This window comes from Halichoerus grypus, chromosome 6 (genome assembly GCF_964656455.1).
Source record: "Halichoerus grypus chromosome 6, mHalGry1.hap1.1, whole genome shotgun sequence".
Taxonomy (NCBI): Eukaryota; Metazoa; Chordata; class Mammalia; order Carnivora; family Phocidae; genus Halichoerus; species Halichoerus grypus.
This window is the reverse complement of record NC_135717.1, coordinates 52,963,673-52,985,849: the sequence shown is the minus strand read 5'-3', so window position 1 is coordinate 52,985,849 and position 22,177 is coordinate 52,963,673. Positions and strand designations below refer to the sequence as shown.

Here is a 22,177-nt window from a genome sequence, read left to right as displayed (position 1 = left end):
GACCCGTTTGTTGAGATCTGTGCTGAAGAAAGCTGTAGCATTGGCAGGAAGGACCCTGTCCCCTTTTCCTGTTCTCTCTCTCACTGCTGTCATTTGACCAGCTGTGGGTGAGTCTTTTCTACAGCATGGCTCTATGCTGCTTCTACTGGTGTTTGAGAAGAGAGAGTTGGACAATTTAGTATCAGTCCGGGTCATCTTAGTATTTCTTACTGATGCTCTCAACTTTTTTCTCTTTTAACATGTCATTACCTGAAAAATGCAAAGAGTTTTAAAACATTATTTTTTAAGTATATTCAGTGTTGTGCAACCACCACCACTATCAGTTTCCAGAATTTTTTCATCATCCCAAACAGAAAAGCATTCTTGTCCCTCCTTCTGCACATGTTCTCAGATGCGTCTTTGCTGTGTGGTTGGTGTGTATGAGCTGGAAGGGTCAGCTCTTGAAGACCATATGTTGCCCAGCCTCCTGCCTGGAAGCTACAGTTCGATCCATTTCTCCTTTGGTCATAAAGAACAACGTCCTACCTGTAACAACCCATAGTATAGTCGAAGACAAGTCACTTGATAACCATTTATTTCTCAGTGAGACACCCAACTCCTGGAGCCTGTCCTTGTCCCTTTAACCTTTCCTGTTGGCTTTTCATGACCTCCTAAAGACTCTCAACAACCTCTTTAAAATAGTACAAAACTGGACATGATAGTATAACGAAGGTCAACCAATACCGAATATGGTGGAAGTGTCCCTCGGTTCTTTAAGATTCTGTCAGTCCTCCAGGTGAGGCGTGTTTCCACGGGTGGTGGCACCCCTGCGGTGGGCTTGATGTTGGGGGCGGGGGGAGCGAGGGCTTGCAGATGACTCACTTCTGACCAAGGTGACCGCTGCTTGCCCCAGGGGTAGGGAGCCCAGGAGGAATGGGGTGACCCACTTTGCCAGCTTGGAAACAGATGAGCTCATGGCTCTTTTCCTGTTGAGATGGGGGTTTTGCACTGTCTTCACGCTAGATTGATGGGAAACCTGGCATCTCTGTATAAGGTGCCCTTCCGCCCCTGGAATTGTTAGTGAACCCCAGGGGCTTACTCAGTCCAGAGGGCCCGTGACTACTGGTAGTGGTAGCAACTACTAACAGGATGGCTCTGGAGTCGGCTCTATGTCCCAGCCATGAACGCGGCTGCATTCCCACTCAGTCGCCTGCTTATTACGGAATTTTCTTTGTCAGAACTAGGCTCATTATGACCTCACTCCGCAGCAACCTTTTTTTCTAATTCCCTGACTGGTGTTAGTATCCATCAGTCACCCAAGCTAGAAACCTTGGCGTTCTCTTTCCTGGGTTCCCGTCCTTCACCACCCCCACCGTCCCCATGTCCAGCCCAGCACCAGGTCTATCTGCTGAAGCTTCTTCGGGGTCTCTCTCCAGCTGCACCCCCCCCCCAAGTCCTGGCACAGACTGTCAGGTCCTTCACTCAGCCTTCAGCAATGACACTGTAACTAGTTTTCTCTCCCCACGCCACGTTCCCCATAGTTTTGCCAGAATTATTTTTCTACAGGATAGACCTGATTATTTACTATCCTTCTACTGAAAGAGATATGAATCTAAAATTACCCGGAGTAATAACCCAGTATCTCCAGTGTAAAATTATTCTTCCTTCGCCTGGCGTGTATTGCCCTTAATGGGATGACCTCGCTCTACATTTCAACTTCATCACCTGTCCTTCCCCTTAGAGAGCTTGAACCCCTGGCACACAGAACTGCCATTGAGGAAGAAGGGGGAAGAGGCGATAGCTCTGGGGCATCAACTCAGACAAGACTGAGCTTTCTCCTGGGGCCGGAAGTGTGATGTTTTGGGGAGCCACCATCCCCAGCCCCAATGGGAGGTGAACAACTTTCATGCTGGGGCTTCAGGAAAGCAGGACCGTCAGGGAAGGTCTTTAGCTCTAACAGGAAGCAGAATCATCGGCAAATAGTAGGACAGTTTGCTCACTGAAGTCCTGGGGCACACAGTCAACAGAGTTGGGGTCAACAGGCCAGGAAAAATCAGGACTATTTTTCAGAACAACAATCAGTATAAAGCAATCTGGGTAAAAAATGTCAAGAGATTTGGAGAGGGGCTATCTTTTAATTGGTACCAGATGAGACCCAGAAAGTGCTTGATAATGTTTGTTGAGCAATTTATTTCTGCTACTTTTTCACTCCACTCTATTAATATATTGTTTGCTTATAACGTTAATATTACATTTAATTCTACTGGATTCATTCTGGTTTCAAAAAGCCATTTCTTTCATCCACTTAGGAAAGTTTTATGGAATACCTACCATACATCTACATTAGAACATTTGTGGGGCAAAGATATGATGACTGTTCTTCACGAATCTTCATAGTAAGACATTTAGAGATAGACATAAGATGTTTACATACGATCTCTCACTATATGTTTGTACGTTACCATCTTTTTCTTTTATCATCCCAGACTATGAGTAATCATGGTCTGTGTAGCATATTCTTCTCTCCTGGCTAAGTTAAGAGAGATCATGTATGATGACTTACTTCTGTGTTGCAAGACTTTGTATGTATTATTATGCATAACCATCATATGTATAATAGTTATTATTATATACCTGTATATTGTTTATGTAAAAAAAAGTGATCTGGTAGAGTCTGGAAATTTAGCCAAAGTTAGATTTCATTCTGCGGTTTTTTTTAGACCTTGTCCAAACTCTCAAAAGGATTTCAGTTAAGGTTGTTTTACCTTTTAGTAAGATTTCTTTTTGTCTTTCCTAAAAAGATTCAGCCTCTTGGAGTTGAGTGTAAGTAAAGACATAGATAGATTTGGAAAGAAATGAGGAAAGTGCACACATTTCCATATGGAATCATGCTTGTGGAGCTTCCTCTTCCTGGCATTAAACATGGCGAAGACATTGATCCCAACTGGAAAGACAAGTAGAAGTCAACTAACTCTTCCCATCTCAATCTCTTACACACTTTTCACCATTTCTTTTTAAGTCAAAGAACTTGTGTCCCTTCAATTAAAAGAAACAAAAGAACAAAAAACAATGGGCTCCCCTGGGAGGACAGATTAAGCCCACTTTTTCTGAGAAGGATACCTGTGACTTTCACTCTGTTAACCTCTTGTAAACCAGCATCCCTCTGCAGCTGCGTCTGTGTGCCCCTGGCTCAGACCTTCAGTGTATGATTCAGGAAGCTGAAGTCTGGGAGTTGGACGTTAGCACAGTTGGGAAGGGGGTCCAGTGCGGGCCTGTCCACTGAACCACACCAGCACCTGCTGGCCTAGCCTCCGCCCACCCTCCCCCGCTCACCCTGCTTGCTGCGTTCAGCACCCACTCCATCCCAGTTTATGTCTGTTCATTTGGATGCTTTTGTAATCCCTGCTTTTGGTCTCCAGCTCTCATTTCTGACGCTCTGTCCCCTCTGCCCCCACCGGGCAAGACAGCGTTTCCCCTCCCTCTGCCCAAGACCCCCATCGCCTGCATGTGTAGCGGGGCTCCAGGACTTCTTCCCAGGTGGCATTTTCAGGGCTGCCCCCGGCTTCTCTGGCCAAAGGAAGGACAAGTTCAGTTACCCCGACACCATTTGCACGCATCCCTGGTTGTCATCTAGGGACGCCCGGCCTGTCTCTTCTAAGGAGCTTTCTGAGATCAGCCTTCCTCAGCCTTGCCCTTTGATTTCCCCTCATTGACTCCTACAGCTCTGACTTCTGCAGTTCTCTGTCTTCTGTCCTTTGAGATCCCTCGCAGGCAGATAGACTGTGCATGGTCTCCTGAGTGAAGCCCGTCGGGGCTGCCGTGGCCCCGGCTATCCTCCTTCCTTGGGCCCCACCGGTTCCTCATTTGTTGTAGTTTGGTGGGTTTTTGTTTTGACTTTGGAAGAAATGTTTCTAAACATTGCTGGGATGACCCCCAACCAGAGGCTCCCTTTATACTCTCACCTCCTCTTCTGGACTCAGGTCAGATGCTGGTCCTCCACACAAACGTAGAAAGCATGTGAAACTCAAGTGGCCTATTCATTCTGGTAATTTTCAGAACTAAGAGACTCAGGTCGTGACAAAGCACATTTGCTTTTAGCAGGTTCCCGAATCCTGTGACTTTCTTTCTCTCCCCCTGAAGACAGCCCTTTATCGTAGAGCTCGATCTCCAGAGCAGAGGGGGAGCCTTTAGCTGGAGGTGTCAGGGTCCGTGTGGAGAAGTGGGTTGGCACTGGCTGGAGAAGCAGGCTGAAGGCGGCCGAGCGGGCGCCCGGTGGAGGGGATGTGGCAGCCACCAGCCGTGCCCGCTGAGATCAGCGCGCTGCAGCCTCTGATGCGTGCACAGCTTCCCGCAGGGAGAACATGGAGGATGAAAACCCCACAGGAAAGAAGCTTCTTGCCCAGACTGGGCTGTTCCCCAGCCGGGAAAGTGTGTGTTTGGGTGCTGAAACTGACAGCACATTTGCGTGCAGCTTGCCTTCGGGATCCCTCCCCGAGCGCTTCCAGACACAGCCCGTGCCATAGACCTCCTGAGGAGGTCGTCGATTTTGCTGGCTCTGCGTTATTTAAATCGTGCTTAGTCATTCATTCTCATAAAATCTGGACTATCACTTACTGTATCTGTGTTGTCATTTTCACAGGTGTTTGATGTAAAAATAGTTTCATTACGAATGAAAATATTTCTCCTCTCAGGCAGATACCAACATATAACAATATTGTAAAGTTGGAAATCTGTGTCATTTGTGTTCACCCGTGTGAGATATTAAAGGCAGAAGTAATATTTTTATTACCTTTTTAAAAATTGGAGATACTTATTTCAAAGCAGTATATAAAAGTTTCCTTATCTTCAATAATATATCCGTGTATTAATTAGCTAAATATCTAGCTGGGCAACACAAAATACCTAGATTCATTATACAGTTACCAATTCTACAGAGAAATCTGGCTTTGTACAATGCTAAGTGCATTAAAACATCATTATATTAAATGTGCTGTATTTATTTGCAGGAGCTGTGCTTTTCCTGATAGATACTTTCTGTAGGCCTTTTCTTTTTATCATAGTTTAAATTTCAAGCATTTAATGGTGTGACTGCGTGAGTCTTTTATTTTAACACCCAGATTAGAGAGAAAAAAATTCTGGCATAACACTTTCCCTTTAACACCCAGGTTAGAGGAAAAAAAATCCACTCCTCTCAATCTTTGGGAAGACACCAGCTGACGCATAGTGTAAAAAGATAGGATGTTCAAAATAGCTCCTAATAGCATCCTCTAATGTTATTATTTATGGAAAATATTTTATATCTGTATAATTTTAGAGTTTTCTTTAAGTAATATTTATTAAGTACTCCCAGTGCAGTACAGAGATACTTTAGTTCAAAAACAAAATCCCCTTAGGGAAAAGGAATCTTAAAGTCATTGTAAAGGTTCTGGAGATCTGTTGCACAACAATGCAAATATCATTAACTGAACTGTGCACTTAAAAATGATTAAGATGGTGAGGTGCCTAGTGGCTCAGTTGGTTAAGCGTCTAACTCTTGGTTTTGGTTCAGGTCATGATCTCAGGGTCGTGAGATCAAGCCCTTCATCGGGCTGCCCGCTCAGTGGGGAGTCTGCTTGAAGATTCTCTCCCTCTGCCCCTCCCCCCACTTGTTCAAGTGTGTGTGTGCATGCACTCTCTCTCTCAAATAAACCTTTTTAAAAAAATGATTAAGATGGTAAATTTTATGTTACGTGTTTTTTAACCATAATTGAAAAAAAAAAAGAAGGCACGTAGTTACAAGGTGGAGATGGCAGTGGCTTTGGTCTGGGCAGTTCCAGGGATGCATAGTTGCAGGGACATCTCCCCCGTGAGTCAAGGCTGGAGAAAGACAAAGCCCTCTCCTCCACCGCCTTGGATGTCTCTCTGCTCCTACACTGTCATTGCTGAAGTCGGTGCCTCCTGTGCCAGCAGCCCATCCTCAGAAAGCTCTGCATCCCACCCGTGCCACATGTTCTTCCTGGTACTTGCATCTGCCGGCCAGGTTGGTGAGCAGGCCGGCTGGCCTCCACGTCCCTCCCAAGTGAACGTCTGCGGCAGATCCAAGCCCAGGCTTTCGGCCCTGTAGTCCCATCATGGGGGGTCTTTTGCCTCAGCTCATTTTCTTAGGACACCCTCACTCAGAGGGAATTTAAGGTGTGTTCTTCACACCTTAAGAGATGAAACCCGCTCAGAAAAGTTCTTTTATCCTAAGAGAATTTAGCCAGAAAGAAAGTTAAAATGAGATGCACCAGGAATATGATGGGTTTCTTCAGACCATAGCCAGTTTTCTTGCCTTTAATTTTTATAGATTACTTAAGTTTCTGAAAGCTTGCATTTGGACTCAGGAATCTTTCCCATTTCCAAAGAAGGGGTGTGTTTTTTGGCGGAGGATTATTTTTTCTTCTGCTCATGCACAGTGATCTCTTTGGCCCTGTTTCCATTAGGAGATGAAAGCATGGAAATTAAAAAACAAATCACAGGAATGAGAAGATTACTGAATGACAGCACTGGGAGGATCTATCAGCGTGTGGGCAAAGAAGGAGAAAAATTAAAGGAAGAACCCCAGGATTTGGATTCAGTCTGGCCTCCACGTTTGAACTCCTCTGCTGAGGCCCCACAGAGCCTCCACCCTTCTTCACGTGGTGCGTGGAATGAGTTACCACCCCCCAGCGGGCAGTTCTCAGGGCAGTATGGCACCCGCTCTAGAACCTTCCAGAGTCAGCCCCACAGCACTGGGAGCTCCAACGGTATGGTCATGATGAGACATTGAGAATGCTCGTGGGGGTGGTGGTGGGGGGGGGTGTCCAAATGTGTTCTACTTCTAAGTGTTCACCATGGTTTTGAGTTCAAACCCAAACATTAAACCCTCCCCTAGTCCCCTGCCTTGGCTGAGTAACACAAAGAGTATAAAAACCAGAATTGAGAAGCAAGACTAAGGCTCTATATTAGAAATAACGATTTCTTAGAGGGATTTTAGCCCTTTAGAAAGTGAAAGCTATCATTTGCCAACACACCGATACTTTTGTCACAAGAGACTGAACATTAGGGCAGAAGATTTGTCATCAAAGGGAGCTTCTGGTCATATGTGTATCATTAATACATCCTCTTGCTTACTTTTTTGCTTTTCTTCATGATCACAAGGGTTGTGGTGAACGGGGGGCAGGGTGGGGAGACACATATCCCAGCATCCTAGTGACACCTTTGCTTTTATGGCACATTCCAGTAACTGCAGCAGATGATCCTTGTTGTAGGGCTTCCTTCATTAGGGCTGAAAATTATCCCTTTAGAGTAAAATTTCCTTAATTTAAATTCCTAACTGTTCAGAAAAAAAAATTAAAAGGTAATTTTTTTTTTCAAAGCTTAAAAAAAAATTGATAATTTTTTTCTGGACATGTTAACTTACCATCCAGGAACCTTGGATGTTAGTTGTCCCATAAATTTTATATGGATGTGGAGATCTGTAGTTTTCAGAAAGAGAACAAGAAAAAGCAAGACTGCATTTTCAGTTTCCTTGAAAAGTTAAGGATTTTCTTTTTCCATTCATTATTCCTTCAAGAAGAAGAGAACTGTTTTGATTTTTTTTTAAACACAATTTGCAGTAACCAGTTCAGAGGCATGAAAAGCCATCCTGAGACACTGCTGATGAGACAGGAGGGACCCCAAGAGACGTACGGGAGTCTTCTCTTTCTCTCAATATTGCATAAGCCAGATCACATTCATGTGCTGGCATGCTTCCAGGTTAGGGGGACATGGCTCTTTAAAGACTCCTCCATAAAAATGAGAAGTCAGTTCTCCTTAAAATTAGAAAATGATTTATAACAAGTTGGAAAGGGTTGGTTTTGTCCTCTAAAAATGACAAAGACAGTACTTACAATAGTGACTAGGAATATTCTTTAAGGCCCTCCTAATTCGACTGCCATGGAAGAAACGGTAAGAGAAATAGGACACCCTCAGGTGTGTATGAAGTTAATTCACCCCACATCAATAAGTTTTGGGTGAAGAGCATTCTGTTTTCCAGGATGCAACAAGGATGGTGGATTTACTTGGGAAAATGTTATTAACGTTAAAAGTTACAAACATAAATTCCCCCATATTGGTTTGAAACAGATTTTTTGTGTTTATTGTTTGCTTATTTTCAGTAGAAATTCATCATATACAACTGTGACTACTCCGAATTTCATTGAAATTATTTGCAGTTTTAAAAGTTGTAACATCTCAGTTTGCTGCAACTTTGAGTGTAAATAATTACGCTACTCCAAGCATTAAGTTGTCCGTACGTATTTTGTGATTTTGCCGTGGTGAAGTTTTTTATAGTATCCACAAACAATGCATACTGTGGAATTAAAATTACACTTAATGTATAACAAAAGATGCAATTGGATCCATGCCTTCAAACTTTCCCCTTGTGCCTGGGGACACCCTGAGTGACAGCACATTCCAGTTCCCAGTGGTCGGGTTGGACACAGACACCAGAGGGAACGCTGCAGGGAGAGGGATTTTCCAAATGTTCCACTGTATCCCAAGGACAAGGGGACAACCTATGTTTAATAGGATGGTTTTACTAAGGAAAAGATACTAAATTGAAACAGAGATAAGGAGGCTAAAGCGAGGGAAACGTAAGACATGGGGAGGGGGAAAAGAGGTGTGAGGGTCTCCTTCACTAAGGTGGAGAAAAGCCAGCACCGAATATAGCCTCCCATGTACACTCTGCCCCCCCGGCTCTTCCCCACCCCAGACGTCCCACTCCCAGAGTGTTCTAAAAGTTTTAATGTCTTGACAGTTCTAAATTTGGGGAAATACTAGAAAAACTATTTTTTTAATAGTTAGACACATTTGATTTTTAACGTGAGATTTTAGAACGTGCAGCTACCGGGTTTTTCTAGAAGGCCGTTCTTCTCAGAGTTCGTGTTTTTCTGCAACAGAGTGTATGTTTCTAGTGAATTTTTATGGTGCTGTCACCTGAGATGCACTGGTGTGACACTAGGGAGGCCTGCCGTGACCGCGAGCGTGGGCACACGTCCGTGCGGGATCCAGCGTCCCGCGAGACGCACGCACCTTACGGCGCAGAAGCCTGGATAATTAGATCAAGTCGGCCCCCGACATTCAGGTGCTAACAGATATCGGGTACATTTTCCTTAGGCACTGTTTCATAATAACCGCACGTGCTTCAAAATGCTATCAGGATACCTTCCTTTCCCCCCCACCCCCTTTATAATTTTGTTGTTGACATTTGGAGTGTGCCATTCTTTTCTTTGATGCTTAGGAGAACTTCCCACCGTGAATTCGTCCGTTGGATCCAACTGCTGTACTTGCAACTGCCAGTCAACGTTGCAAGCCATCCTCCAAGAACTCAGGACCATGCGGAAATTAATGCAAATTCAAGCAGGTACTGACCCCAGGCCCCTGACTTTTAATGCCTTTGACCTCTTCAGTTGGGCCGTTTATTGTGCTCTTGGTATTTGGTTCTTCTCACCTTGCTGTCTCGCTGTGCTTTTTCAACACGTTTTTCCTTTAGCAAATCTAACAGGTTTCTCATTGCTGATACTACTACTCATACACTCGTGTGCGCGAGCCACAGAAGTGTGGCTGACTCCTCTTACCTCCCGAGGTGCTCCATTTGGGGGCTGCCTGCATGTCAACAACCCCTACGCCCGTCCCTGCCCCTTGTGGGGCGCAGCGTGACAGTAGGGAAGCCGCGCATTGTCGTACAGGTGTTGCAGGGCCCTCTCGGGAGCGTGGGCTGTCCTGGCGGAGACTTTCAAGAGCGTAAGCACATGAGGTGCTGCCTCTTAGGCCCTGCTTGCGGCTTGTCTCCCTAATATTCAGCATATAGAAGCCCGAAGACACCTCGTGTCCTGTCTTCCTTAGTTACATGACGCCTCTTTTGTTCTCACTCGTGTTAGTCAAGTGGAAGGATGGAAGAGCCGTGAGTCTGCAGGTTGGGGTCAGCGTCCCTGTTGTCCTCATGAGGCTGTGTGACTTCTCTGTGCTCAGATTTCTCATCTGGAGCTGGAGCATTAATATCTAACTCACAGGATGGTTTTCAAAATAGAATGAGTTAGTAAATGTAAATGAACTCTGTAAAGCATGATACAGGCAGAAACTATTTCGTTAGTGTTGTTCTAAAGACCAGGAGCGGGTTCATAGAAGTCTGGGTCACCACCACAGCGAGTGTGGTGTCTAATCTCAACTCAAAAATGCAACTTTTTGGTCACAGATCCAGAAAATAATAAATCATTTCATTAAGGCCTCCTCTGGTGAGGGGAGACTGCTCCTTGAGCAGGAAATAGCATAGTCATATGTGGCCAGCATTCCCATCCCTGCACTGTAAAGAGATTCAGGAAGGTCATCGTTCAGAAATCGTACTTGGTGCCATTTAGTGAATTCTAGCAAAATTGTAATATACAGTGATGTGGTTTTGATATAAAAAGCTTAATACGTAAACACACCATCACCCAAGAGCGCAGGAAAGGAAGGTGAACAAAAGGCCCTCTGAAAAGCAACATCTAATTGTATGTGCTGAATTTGGTTTTAGCCCAAGGAAACAATAAGCATTTTGGTGAGGCCAGTAAGCGTTCACTCATCTTGTTCCACCACAACAACCCATGTTCTTATTGACCTGGCAAAAGTTAACATCTCTTAAATGAGGAGCACAGAAAGAAAGTCTCCTTCATGATGTACAGATTCTTTTCCTGGAGGAAGAATTTGTTAGCACTTAAGAAAATATGCATATGAAATTCTAATGATTTATTTTGTTACTTAAGCTCCTTACTACCGAAATGGCAAACTACAAATTGCAACCATTTAAATCTTTGACTGAAGCCCTTTTGGAATCTATTAAGTAAATGCCACTTTGTCACCGTGTTTTCTTTTCTGAACCTTTGCAGATTAGGGCGGTAAATGATTCCAGAGTTTGTAGGAGAGCAGAAAGGATAAACCAAAAAAATTACTCTTCTTTAATTTCCTTAAACTTAAGAATCTGTGTTGTGTGGGTAGATTGACTTAAGGCTTATTGCCTATAACATGTAGATTTAAATTATATTTAGAAAGTTTCACCTTTACTTGAGGAAGAAGACAAGGAATACGATGAAGCCCTAAGATCTGGAAGCAAGAGAGGACTGCTGTGTCTAGACTTGCCAATGGAGGAGAAAAAGTCAGATAGTCCCTGTGTTCTTTAAACCCAAAGCATTTTCACTTTTACTTTAGAATAGCGAAGCTTGGAGAGGCGTGAGTCCTAGACCATTGAAAACTGCTTCCCTTGTCTGTTTGACTTCGGGCGTGGAGACCTGGCCTTGTGTGAAAATCCAGAGAAGAAAAATTCTCCACTCAGGCTTGTACACTGGAATCACTTGAGGAGCTTTGAAAAAGATCTCAGTGCCTGGGCACCACCCCTACAAATTCCAATTCAGTTAGTCTGGGGTAAGGCTGAGGCACAGACTTTTCTTTTTTTTAAAGCTCCCGGGTGATTCTAACGTGCAGCCAAGGTCAAGCACCAATAAACTAGACTAGTACTGCACAGGTGGTTAAAAACCTTTTCAGTGCTCCTATGCAGTGCAAGGAGTTGTTTTCTTTTTTTTTTTTAAGTAATCTCTGCACCCAACGTGGGGCTCGAATGTACAACCCCAAGATCAAGAGTCACATGCTCCTCCAGCTGAGCCAGCCAGGCGCCCCAAGTAGTTCGTTTCTAATACTTGTAAATTTCTTGCCAGTCTAGAGATGCAAATACCAAGTTCAAAGTATAAATAGCCTTTATTTGCAAACTGATAGGAAATGATCCATATTTATATGCATTTAAAGATCTTTAGTTTTCATTTGGCTTCTTTCTATAAAAAAGCAGGCATATCCAATGATCATATTTAGTAAGCCATATTGATACATGAAGATTTAAATAATGATGCCATATTTTTCTCTAACACTTTCCATCAGAATATTTCTAAATGGTTAACAAACATGACTTGCCAAAGTACATCTGTGAAAACTATACTTACTATCCTTGATTTCCTTAAGTGTAGATGCAGTACTGATACTTGGTCTTTGTTCAGTGCTTTTCATCTTTGGAACTCCACCTGTTTCCAGATTTTGCTGGTCTTCTTGACTTGCACAGAACTATGTCATTCCTATTTTTCAGCTACCTAAAACCAAGGTATGGAGGACAGCCTGGTCAGAATGCAGTACTGAGTGCAGTGCTGCAGAGATGGTTTGTGTGTGGACAATATGGGTTTGTGAGGAAGAAGTAACTGGCCCTGATAAATGAGCAGCAGGCTTTGCCCACGGGTGTGCTATCATTCCAGACTCATTCTTTAAAAAATGATCATCATTGCTCAGTCTTAGTCCATTTTGGTGCCTGTAGCTTGCTAGCAGCTGATCAGCTTACCCTCAAAGGATGATTAGATAATGAGGAATAGTGGATAAGAATCAGGTGTAAGAAAATATGACACAGAACGCTGCTGTTTTCATTATATGTTTTGTTCTGTCTTTTTAACCATTCATTTATACTGGTTTGATAAAAATACAAATTAAATTAAAAACATAAAACCAAAAAAAAAAAAAAAAAAGGATGATTAGAATATTCCTGAGTTTGGCTTACCAGGAAGCACGGACAGCTACACCTGAACTTAAGTTCCGAGTTCCCATTTATATAAAAATGTCCTGCGACTTGTAAGAAGACCCTCAGATGTTCTTCTGTGGCTCAAAATTGCTTTCTTCCACAGAACCCAGTGGTAGCAGTAAGTGTGATGATTTACCAGCATCGGGCACAGAGTTTTGTCTGGGTTGCTCTTCTGCATGTAGAACTCGAAAGCACTCCAGAGACGACATTGGTGTCCTACAGGTCCCACGGGAGATTGACTTTGGTCTCCTTCCTTGACTGAACCCCATTTCAGTCTCAGCTTGTGGAACGTGTAGATGGACGGGTGATAACTTCTCCCAAGTAAGACTCAGGTGCCTGTACCCTATTTTTGTTCATTTTTCACAGTTGGAACCCCAAACAGACAACAACCCCCGATTTCCCTTATATGCTCCCAGCGAACTGCTGTCTCACGCAAGAGAAATAAAAAGAAAAAAGTGCCCCCAAAGACTGTTGAACCTCTGACTGTGAGGCAGAAGCCTGGCGTGTTAGAAACGGAGAAGAAGACAGCCGGGGCCTCAGAGCAGCCTGGCTCCCAGGCGGCCGAGGCCCCCTCGGCCGGGGAGAACCACGTGCTGGGATTTGGCATCGTCCTGGAGTCGCCTGCCTCCGATGTAAGTCCATGTTCTCTGGCTACTGACACAAAACTGATGTCACTTGCAGGAATTTTATAGCACTAATACACTTTCCCCTTAGTTCGTTCCTCCCACGAACACTAGGGGAACTTGCAAAAGACATGTGAGAATGAGGAAAGGAAGACCATTAATAATTTCCTTGCCTAGAATTTTCACTTCCCAAAATCTTCTACCTTCTTTATTTGAACGTGCCTCCATTCTTTATCCCTGCACGAAGAAGGGTGATGGAGTAAATAATCTGCTCACTAATTTCTTTAACAGTTTTAATTCTGAAGTGGCCATTTTCAATTTCCTCAGTGTAGAGAGCTAAAAGAACGTAATTAAATCCTTTGTAAATGGGCATAAATGAACAGAACCTTACAGATAAGGTCACACTTTCTAGAAACACAAACTAATAATAAAAAAAGAGCAGTAGTGCTAATTCTGTTTTATAGATGCAAGCCACACTGCAATTAGGTTGCAGTGCCATGCCACTTACTCTGTGTAATGATAGGTTAATGCTCTGCAACGGTTTTTCTATTTTAATATCATAGCTAGAAAGTTGGTGCAGTCCCAGATGTTGGATGACATCTAAGATACCCATCCAACTAGCCATTTTATAGCCATATGACTATAAACTGATGTCTTTAAGAATATGCTATCTTTGTAACTGCGTACTCTATTTACAATATCTTTATCTAAGTACATTGATGCGAACCCCTCTTGTTGGGGGAGTTCTTAAAATAAACAGGAGTGAGTGATCTATTATTATCAGTTTGCATAGGATGAGAATCCTGCTGAGAACACCCACAGGCCTATATGGGATTGGAGTTTGGCCCTACCTTTTAAACTTTAAATAAAAAATAATTGCTATTTTTTAAAAAAAGTGTTCCCTTTCAAATTGCAGAAAGGCAGTTTGCTAGCATGTATCCATGTTGGGTCTTTACCAAAGGGAGGCGACATTTTTAGGCTAGAAAGTCATTTGAACTTTTATCCAGTCCTTAGTGTGAAAGGGTTTTCTTGGTTTTTTTTACCTTTGAACACATGCTAAAATTATGAAGCAGTTCTTCTCGACTCAAAACTTAATTTTAAAAAAATCATTAATGATGATAATGTTCTACCCCAGGCCAGTCCGCTGACTTGATTACATCATATGCTTATTGCAACTAAGGCCCTGGTTTCAAAACCCAGGTAGATCACATATTTGGAAACAGAGGTGAATTATTCCACAACACAAAGTACATTCAATCTTAAGCAGTTTTCATAATACTTTTATATTTTTCTTGAACTTTCTAAGGGTTCTTTTCTGATAGACATTAATGTATCAGGAGCAATCATTTGAATTGTGTAAATCATCTCCTAAATGGGTCACTCTAGTGCTAATAACTTTCTCCTTTATTTTTAAACTCCAAATATACTTCAGAGATAAACTGAGGAAGATCTGATAAAGGCCTTATGTACATTAATAGAATAGAATTTTACTGATATCAGCATTATAATTTTGTTTATATGCCAAATAAAAATAAATTGCTTTTTATTCGTGATTATTTTTGCTAACAAGAGCTGTTAAATGTAACAAAGCACATTCAGAATTGTCCATGAAAACTCAATTAGGTGCTGATTATCTTTGACGGAAGAATAACGTGCTTCTAAAAGCAAAAAATAAAGATAATTATCTTTACCTTATCCAGCTGATACGCCATTTGATTCACCTGTTCAACAGAAACTGTAACCGCACCTAGAGGGCTGTGCAATGAACCCCTTCGTTGGGTGAGGCAGTTGTGTCCACACGTAGTGCTCACTGGCATTAATGAGCCCGCTTCCAAGGTCCCTGGGCAGGGAAGGAGGGGTGTGTGGACTGACTCCCTTAGGTGATGGAACCGTCAGTGCAAAGGCATCCAAATTTAGGTGCCCTTCTATTCTTTATTATTTCTTAGCCACAGTCCTTTTAAAATTTGGTGGAAGTCCAGAGGAGAAAACAGGAAATATTATAATAATCTTGTAGGAATTGTTCTATAAAATGGATTTGAGAAAACGTAATATAACTGGATACATATAAGTGGATGGGAATTCTGCACTTGTGTATTTGAAGATGGGCCCTGGGAAGTACCCAGCATTGGGAGGATTAGGTCCAAAGCTGTAGGACTGGGCAAGTGGTCCAAGGCCGCTGGAACAGCCGTCTGGCCAGCATTGGTAGCTGATGATGATACAAAGGTAGGATGGGGCCAGGTAATGAAAGCCCAAATATGCCGAGCTGATGCCCTTGACCTTCATCTGTGGACACTAGGGAGCCATTGCAAGTTTGAAGTAGAGGAATGATCATACTTGTGTCTTAACAGAGTGGCAAGTGGCATTGCCTTGTGGCTGGTAGAGAGATGGAGAGAAGAAAGTAGAGACAAAGAGACCAGGAGGAAGACAGTTACAGTCGGTCGGGTGTGGGAGGGTCTACACGAGCAGTGAGCCTGCAGAAAGAGAAAGGAGCCATTTAGGAAGTGCCCACACAGAGGACTTGGTGGCTCAGTCGAAAGCAACCCCCCACATTTCTCTCTTGGAAAACCAGGTTAGGTGCTCGGTTAACTGCGGGGGCGAAGCAAGGGCAGAAGCAGGCCTTCAGTTCCGGATGGGAAGCACAAGTAAGTTTAGGATCGCAAAATGGTCCTTAGATGTTTGGAGGGCGAGAGAGATCAGAGCTAGAAGCAATGAGAAAAAGACATGTAAAACCTATGCTTTGTCAGGTGTAAAAATTCACATTAATTTCTTCTAATTCACAGTGTATTAAGTCTTTGTTTTGCACCGTGACTTTTAGGGTCACCCGAATACAGATTTGTCTAGGGGCCATGCAGGGCCTTGCAGGGAGACCACCTGTCATCTGAGCGACAATGATTACCCCTACTCAGATGTGGAAAAATACTGCGCTCTCGTCAAAACCAATTGCACTGACCCTCAGAGTGTTGTAAACACTAAATGATAGAGAGCAGGTGAGACTGTCCTCCTGCAGTGCCTGGCACATAAAAGGTACTCAATAAATGTGATTGAGTCTGCAGATGACAAAGCGTCTGCATTTGCATGAAGCACAATATACAAAATAAACTTTTGAAACTTTAGGTCTAGGGCTCAGCTTTAATTAGAAACCTCTCTTCACCTTAACTCCCCATTTCCTCATTCTCTCCTCATTACCTCTCTCAGTACCCCTGCCCCCCAGGCTCCAACGTAATTCTTTTTTTTTTTTTAAGATTTATTTATTTGAGAGAGAGAGCACATGTGCTTGCATGGGAGTGGGGGGCAGGGCACAGGGAGAGAGAGGGAGAGAATCTCAAGTAGACTCCCCACTGAGCGCAGAGCCCAACGTGGGGCTCAATCTCACGACCCTGAGATCATGACCTGAGCCGAGACCAAGGGTCGGACGCTCAACCGACTGAGCGCCCAAGGTGCTCCCAACATAACTGTCTTTTATAGAACTTTCTATACTTGTCTGTAATTATTTATATGATTTTCTTCCTTCCAGGAAGGAATGCCAGTTTCTCCAGAGCAGGGGCTATATGAAAATAGTGGTATTTGTGTGCCACACTCTGCTCCATAATTTTATATTGCTATCATCCTCACTCTCTGAGGTGTCATTACTGTCCTCGTAGATGAGGACACTGTGGCATAAACGGCTTACGTAGCCTGCTCAGGTTCACAGCCAGAAAGGTAGAGCTGATTCTCACACCCAGGTCTGCAGTTGCCCTTATCCACCGAGTGACACACTTGGGCGTCCGTTCTAGCTCCGTTCCTGTACATGAGCCACGCTCAGTAACCAGTCACAGGATGATCGTTGTATGAGGAGAACCGAAAGGTTGGACTAAGGCAGTTTACTCTGTTTACTTGGAAGGTTCTAGGAGAGAAGTGAATGGTTAAATGTGCAGGCTCTGAAATCAGGCTGCCTGGGTGAGAAGCTCAGCTGGGTAACCCCTTGCCTCAGTTTTCTGTCCATAAAATGGGAATAACAGTAATGCTGACCTCCTAGAACTGGCCTGCGGAAGAGTTAAATGAAGTAATCTACATGAAGCACTTAGAATAGCTCCTGGTGCATTCTATTTATTTATCTATTTTTTTTTAAGATTTATTTATTTGACAGAGAGAGACACAGCGAGAGAGGGAACACAAGCAGGGGGAGTGGGAGAGGGAGAAGCAGGCTTCCCGAGGAGCAGGGAGCCCGATGCGGGGCTCGATCCCAGGACCCTGGGATCATGACCTGAGCCGAAGGCAGACGCTTAACGACTGAGCCACCCAGGCGCCCCCCTGGTACATTTTAAACACTCAATAAATATTGGTTCTTTTTTAAACTGTAGCAGTCCTAGCTAAGTACCTTATAGGGACAAATCTCAATGTTAAATAAACTGAAGTGTACATATGAATGAACAAATACACATGAATAAATAGTGTTTACAAAAATAGAGTGGCCAGAAATATTTCTACTTTGGGGCAAGATTATTTGACCCACTTTAAATTAGCACATTAAATAAAATTCAAGCCTAAATTCCACAGAAGCCAAACCAGGAGCCCAAAACCCAAAACCGAATTTCAAATTTAAATATAATGTTTCCTTCTTTCTTTCACAACTCCATGCTCTCCCCTCACTCAGACAAGGCAGCCATGAATTTTTTGCAGTCAGTTTTTTCCTACTTAGTTGGACATACTAAATTGTGGTTTTCAGGGTAGATATATGTGGCTTAAGCTTGTTTCATTGTTGTTGCTTTTGGATTTGGCTTGTTTTTTGGCTTTGGTGAAACACTCAGATCAATTTTTAAAAATATATTTGTGAGGGGCACCAGGGTGGCTCAGTCAGCTGAGCGTCCAACTCTGATCTCTGCTCAGGTCTTGATCTCATCAGCGTCATGAGTTTGAGCCCTGCATTGGGCTCCAAGCTGGGTATGGAGCCTACTTAAAAAACAAATATATATATATATGATACGTATGATAATTATTAATAGTAGGACACTTTTTTCTCTTTATTGGAATTATTGTGAATATTTTCCAGTAATCCTAGATTATCCAAATTTAAAAGTTATCAGAAGATAAATCTATGGCTACCCATCACCTGAAGATAATTTCATTAATGTTTATACTAAGTCATTCTTCTAAAAATAAATAAAATGTATTGCTCTCAACATAAGTAACTTCTGAAATCAGAATCTGTTTTCTTAACACCTTCTTAGCCCAATAAATACATCATCCACTGGGAACTAGTAAAGCAAATCAGCGGAGCAGGCGACTCTTTATTTGCTGACCCACTGAACTTAAGGCAGTATATGCTTGAGAGAGGAGGTTCCAGTGCAGACTGATTGGGTTCAAATCCTTACTTCGTCTCTAATTAGCTGGATAATCTTAAACAAGTTACCTGACCTTTCCAAGCCTTAGGTTTTGCATCTGCAAACTGGGGATAATAAAATAGTCACTTCGCAGGGTGAGGGTGAAGTTAGAAAAACCCACTTCACCTAGGTTAGCCTAGAGCCTGGAATATGGAGTATCGAGTAAATGTTAATGACATCACCATTTTCCGGGGTGTACCTAAATGAACAAAATAGTCCTTGCCCTGCAAGAAGCATAGGAGGAAAACACATAAGCAATAGTAACAGTATAATAGGACGTTAGCTCTAGTTGTGGCAGTCAGAAGATGGCAGGGGAGCCTGGAAGAGCAGGACTGGCCCTCTGCCAGGAGGGTCAAAGACAGGAGCTCCGAGGAGCAGGTGCACTGGAGTTAGGATGGAAAAAGCTGGATGGCAGTGGCTAAAATCTTACGTCTTCAACATTTGGGCTCAAATATCTTTAGCATAAATCAAGCCATAGTGCTTAGAGCCATTAATTTACCACCTGAGGAAGGAAAAAGCTAAAAACATCTCTAAATGACTTTGGAGTATCTCATTATGCAAGTGCATGGAGAAATTTCAAGGGGTCGAGTTGTATTGTATTTTCTAGTTAAATGCTTAGTTCTACCAAAATTTTGTCAAATAAAAAATCTATAAAGGCTTGGCCCTTTAATGACTTCTTGTCATGTTTATCCAATTCAACCTTAAATATATGCTAGTATATAGACTGTAATAGAACTTTTGCCCAAGCATTTTTTACTTACTACAGAACATCCACCTTACAATCGAGTCTTGATGGGGGCACCTGGGTGGCTCAGTCGGTTAAGCGTCTGCCTTCGGCTCCTGTCATGATTTCAGGGCTCTGGGATCGAGCCCCACATGGGGCTCCCTGCTCAGTGGGGAGTCTGCTTCTCCCTCTCCCTCTGCTGCTCCCCCTGCTCATGCTCTCTCTCTATCTCAAATAAATAAATAAAATCTTTAAAAAAAAAAATCAAGTCTTGATATAGTGCATCCAAGGTGGAGACTCTGCCCCATCGACACTGAGATCCTCAGCTCCCAGCGAGACCTGCTACAGCAGGCCTGCCTTGTGATCTGGTATATTCTTACGAGTACCCACCTCCCTGGCCATGATTGTGGCATTGCATTTAATAAATAGTAATAGTGGTTCCTGCTATATCTACCTGGAACAGACCTGAGTTATAGGAAATGATTTCAGTTCTTCCCAAACAGAACCAAGAGCACGTTTGTGAGCAAAACAAAATCCATTGTGAAGGGGTTTTGTGGTTTTTTAAAATTTCTTTTCATAAACTAAAGCTCATTTTCCTAGAAACACATCTAACATACTGCAAAATAAATACTAAATGAGAATAAAGGATAACTGTATATGAAAGTATTAGGAGCAGAAAGACTAAATTCATAGTCTTTAAACAGTCTTTAAAATTCCGTTATGTGTTTTCAGCCCCAAATCAGTTAGTCTTATTCCACAGAATCCTGCCTCTTCATGCACGGTTTTTCTCTTGAGCCAACTAGCTAGCCAGTGGAGTATACCAACTATTGTGTGTAATTTATTAATTTGCAATTGAAAATTTGAGGTTAATTCCAGTATGAATATTCATGCAGTTTTTTTTTTACTCTTTTAACCAGGAACCACATTTAGCTATTTGCATGTTTTACTGTAATTTGGCATTGATAGTACCTTCTGGAAAATAGCCTCTATCAGATTTGTTCCCTCTGTGATTAATTGATATGATCTCTTTAAAATTGTTTTACATGTTTTTCTTTAGATTATACAGGGAATCAAATGATACGCTTGCTCATAGGGACTGAGGGGGAAATCTTTTAATTTACCTGGTTAGGGGATTTCCCCACCCATACTGGATCTTGACCCCAGCTTCTACTAAGCAAAGGAAGGCCTTGACTGAAATGCAAAGGGGAACAGGAGAGTTAATGCCCACAGGCCTGAGTCCGTGAACATTTTTAAGGGTCATTATGGCTACACGTGGTTTTTGCCTCCAGAGCTTCCCTGGGTGTAAGACATGATGCCACTGCATAAGGAAAATTCAACGTTTGATATACTCTGGTGCTAAGTAGCTGCAGTTCCGAAAATGGGCAAGACATTCATGAAAATCCAAATTTATAGCACGAATTCAGACTCTTAACTCGTAAGATGAGGACTCTAAGTGTCGTAAATTCCGCCCCACACTTTGGATGTTGTCCTTTAAAGATCGAACTACCTCAGTAAACAATAGAATCTGTCAGTGTATTAGCGATCTGTCTTTGCTTGAAGAGCAGAGAATGATGCTGTCAAAGAAAGTCTGGTTTGTAAAATGATATTCATTTGGAATAGTGTGGTTTCTATCACAGGCATCCTTAGTAAGCAGAGAGAGCTCATTTAAACTAGCACTAGTAAACAAAAAGAGGAGATTCAACGATACAATTGGAGTTTTAACCTGTTTTTAAATATACGTGCAGATTATAGCTCATTACATGGTAGTAATGCACGGTGATTTTATTTACAAAACGGAGGAAATCCGAAGGTTTCATAGTGGAAATTTGAGATTAGTTTTCTCTATGTTTCAGAAAATAAAGCGACCCTCTTTTTGTTTTTAAGGAATTAGTTTGTTGCTTTGTGGCACCTGGTAGAGCATTAGCGCTGCGCTAGGAGGAGCTAAGGAATCTGCATAAGAAAAAGGGCCTGGAGAGCAGGAAGGGGGCAAATATGAGTCACCTTTGCTCTTACTGCTATTGCCTCAAGTCCTAAAACCGACTCCTTTGTAAGAGGCTCATAACTGGGCAAGTTCACGTTCCTTGATCTGGTAAGAACACTTCAAAACAACAGTATTTGTCCGTCGGTAGAAAGTGGGCCAGGAAGTACTGACAGTTTCTGCATTAGGAGAGCGTCTCAGAAATCAAGACACTCTATGATCCCATAGGGAGTCTCCTGGCTCCACAGACACCTCCCGATATTTAGTTTTAGGAGTCGCAGCAAATGCTAGAAACACCAACTGCCTCTCTTGTCTCCTAAATCCTGCCGTAAGGCCCTCATAAAATGCTGTCCTGACCCCTCCCCAACCCCTCTCGCCCCTCACCCGCCAAACGCTGCCTAGTGCCCTGAACCTCTCTTGTAGCATTATCGCTTTGTACTTTATATATAGATATTTGTGTCTATATCTCATCCAGGGAGCCCGCCCTGAAACTCCTTGCGCATGGAGTTACACACACAGTAAATACGTCTGGACTCAGTCAGTTCAGTGGTCCCCGAGCAGTCTGCTCCTTGAGTGAGCGTGAGTGCTGCCCCAGGAGGACTGGCACGCTGAGCCACCGCATGGCAGACTCTCAAACACACTTCCTTTACATTGGGCCAAAAGGTCTCTAAATCAATATTGTCTTTGAATGAATGAATTTTGAACAAATTCTTACATAGTGTTTTGCTTATTCTGACAAATACCTATTGGGCAGTGACTGGGCATTTGGCTGAGTACAAAAGAGCGCATATTCTCATGAGAAACACAAACTCCCAACCAAATAAATGCAGTGCGGAAAGTGCTGGAAATATAGTTGGTAGAAAAGACTGAGTCTGTGAAGAAAGGAGG

At 42.9% G+C, this 22,177-nt stretch overlaps 1 protein-coding gene across 9 annotated transcripts in view; it reads left to right on the top strand.

The window, feature by feature from the left end:
- LOC118528358 (BEN domain-containing protein 7) overlaps positions 1 to 22,177 on the top strand; it is a 78,813-nt gene that overhangs the window by 19,720 nt on the left and 36,916 nt on the right. For 8 of the 9 annotated variants that reach the window (XM_078075167.1, XM_078075163.1, XM_078075160.1 and 5 more), the window contains 3 exons: positions 6,441 to 6,743; positions 9,260 to 9,382; positions 12,971 to 13,236. In XM_078075167.1, coding sequence (XP_077931293.1) covers positions 6,452 to 6,743; positions 9,260 to 9,382; positions 12,971 to 13,236 — 681 coding nt within the window. In that variant the 5' untranslated portion in view covers positions 6,441 to 6,451. The remainder of the gene's footprint in view (positions 1 to 6,440; positions 6,744 to 9,259; positions 9,383 to 12,970; positions 13,237 to 22,177) is intronic. The other variant, XM_078075165.1, reaches the window with a different exon arrangement.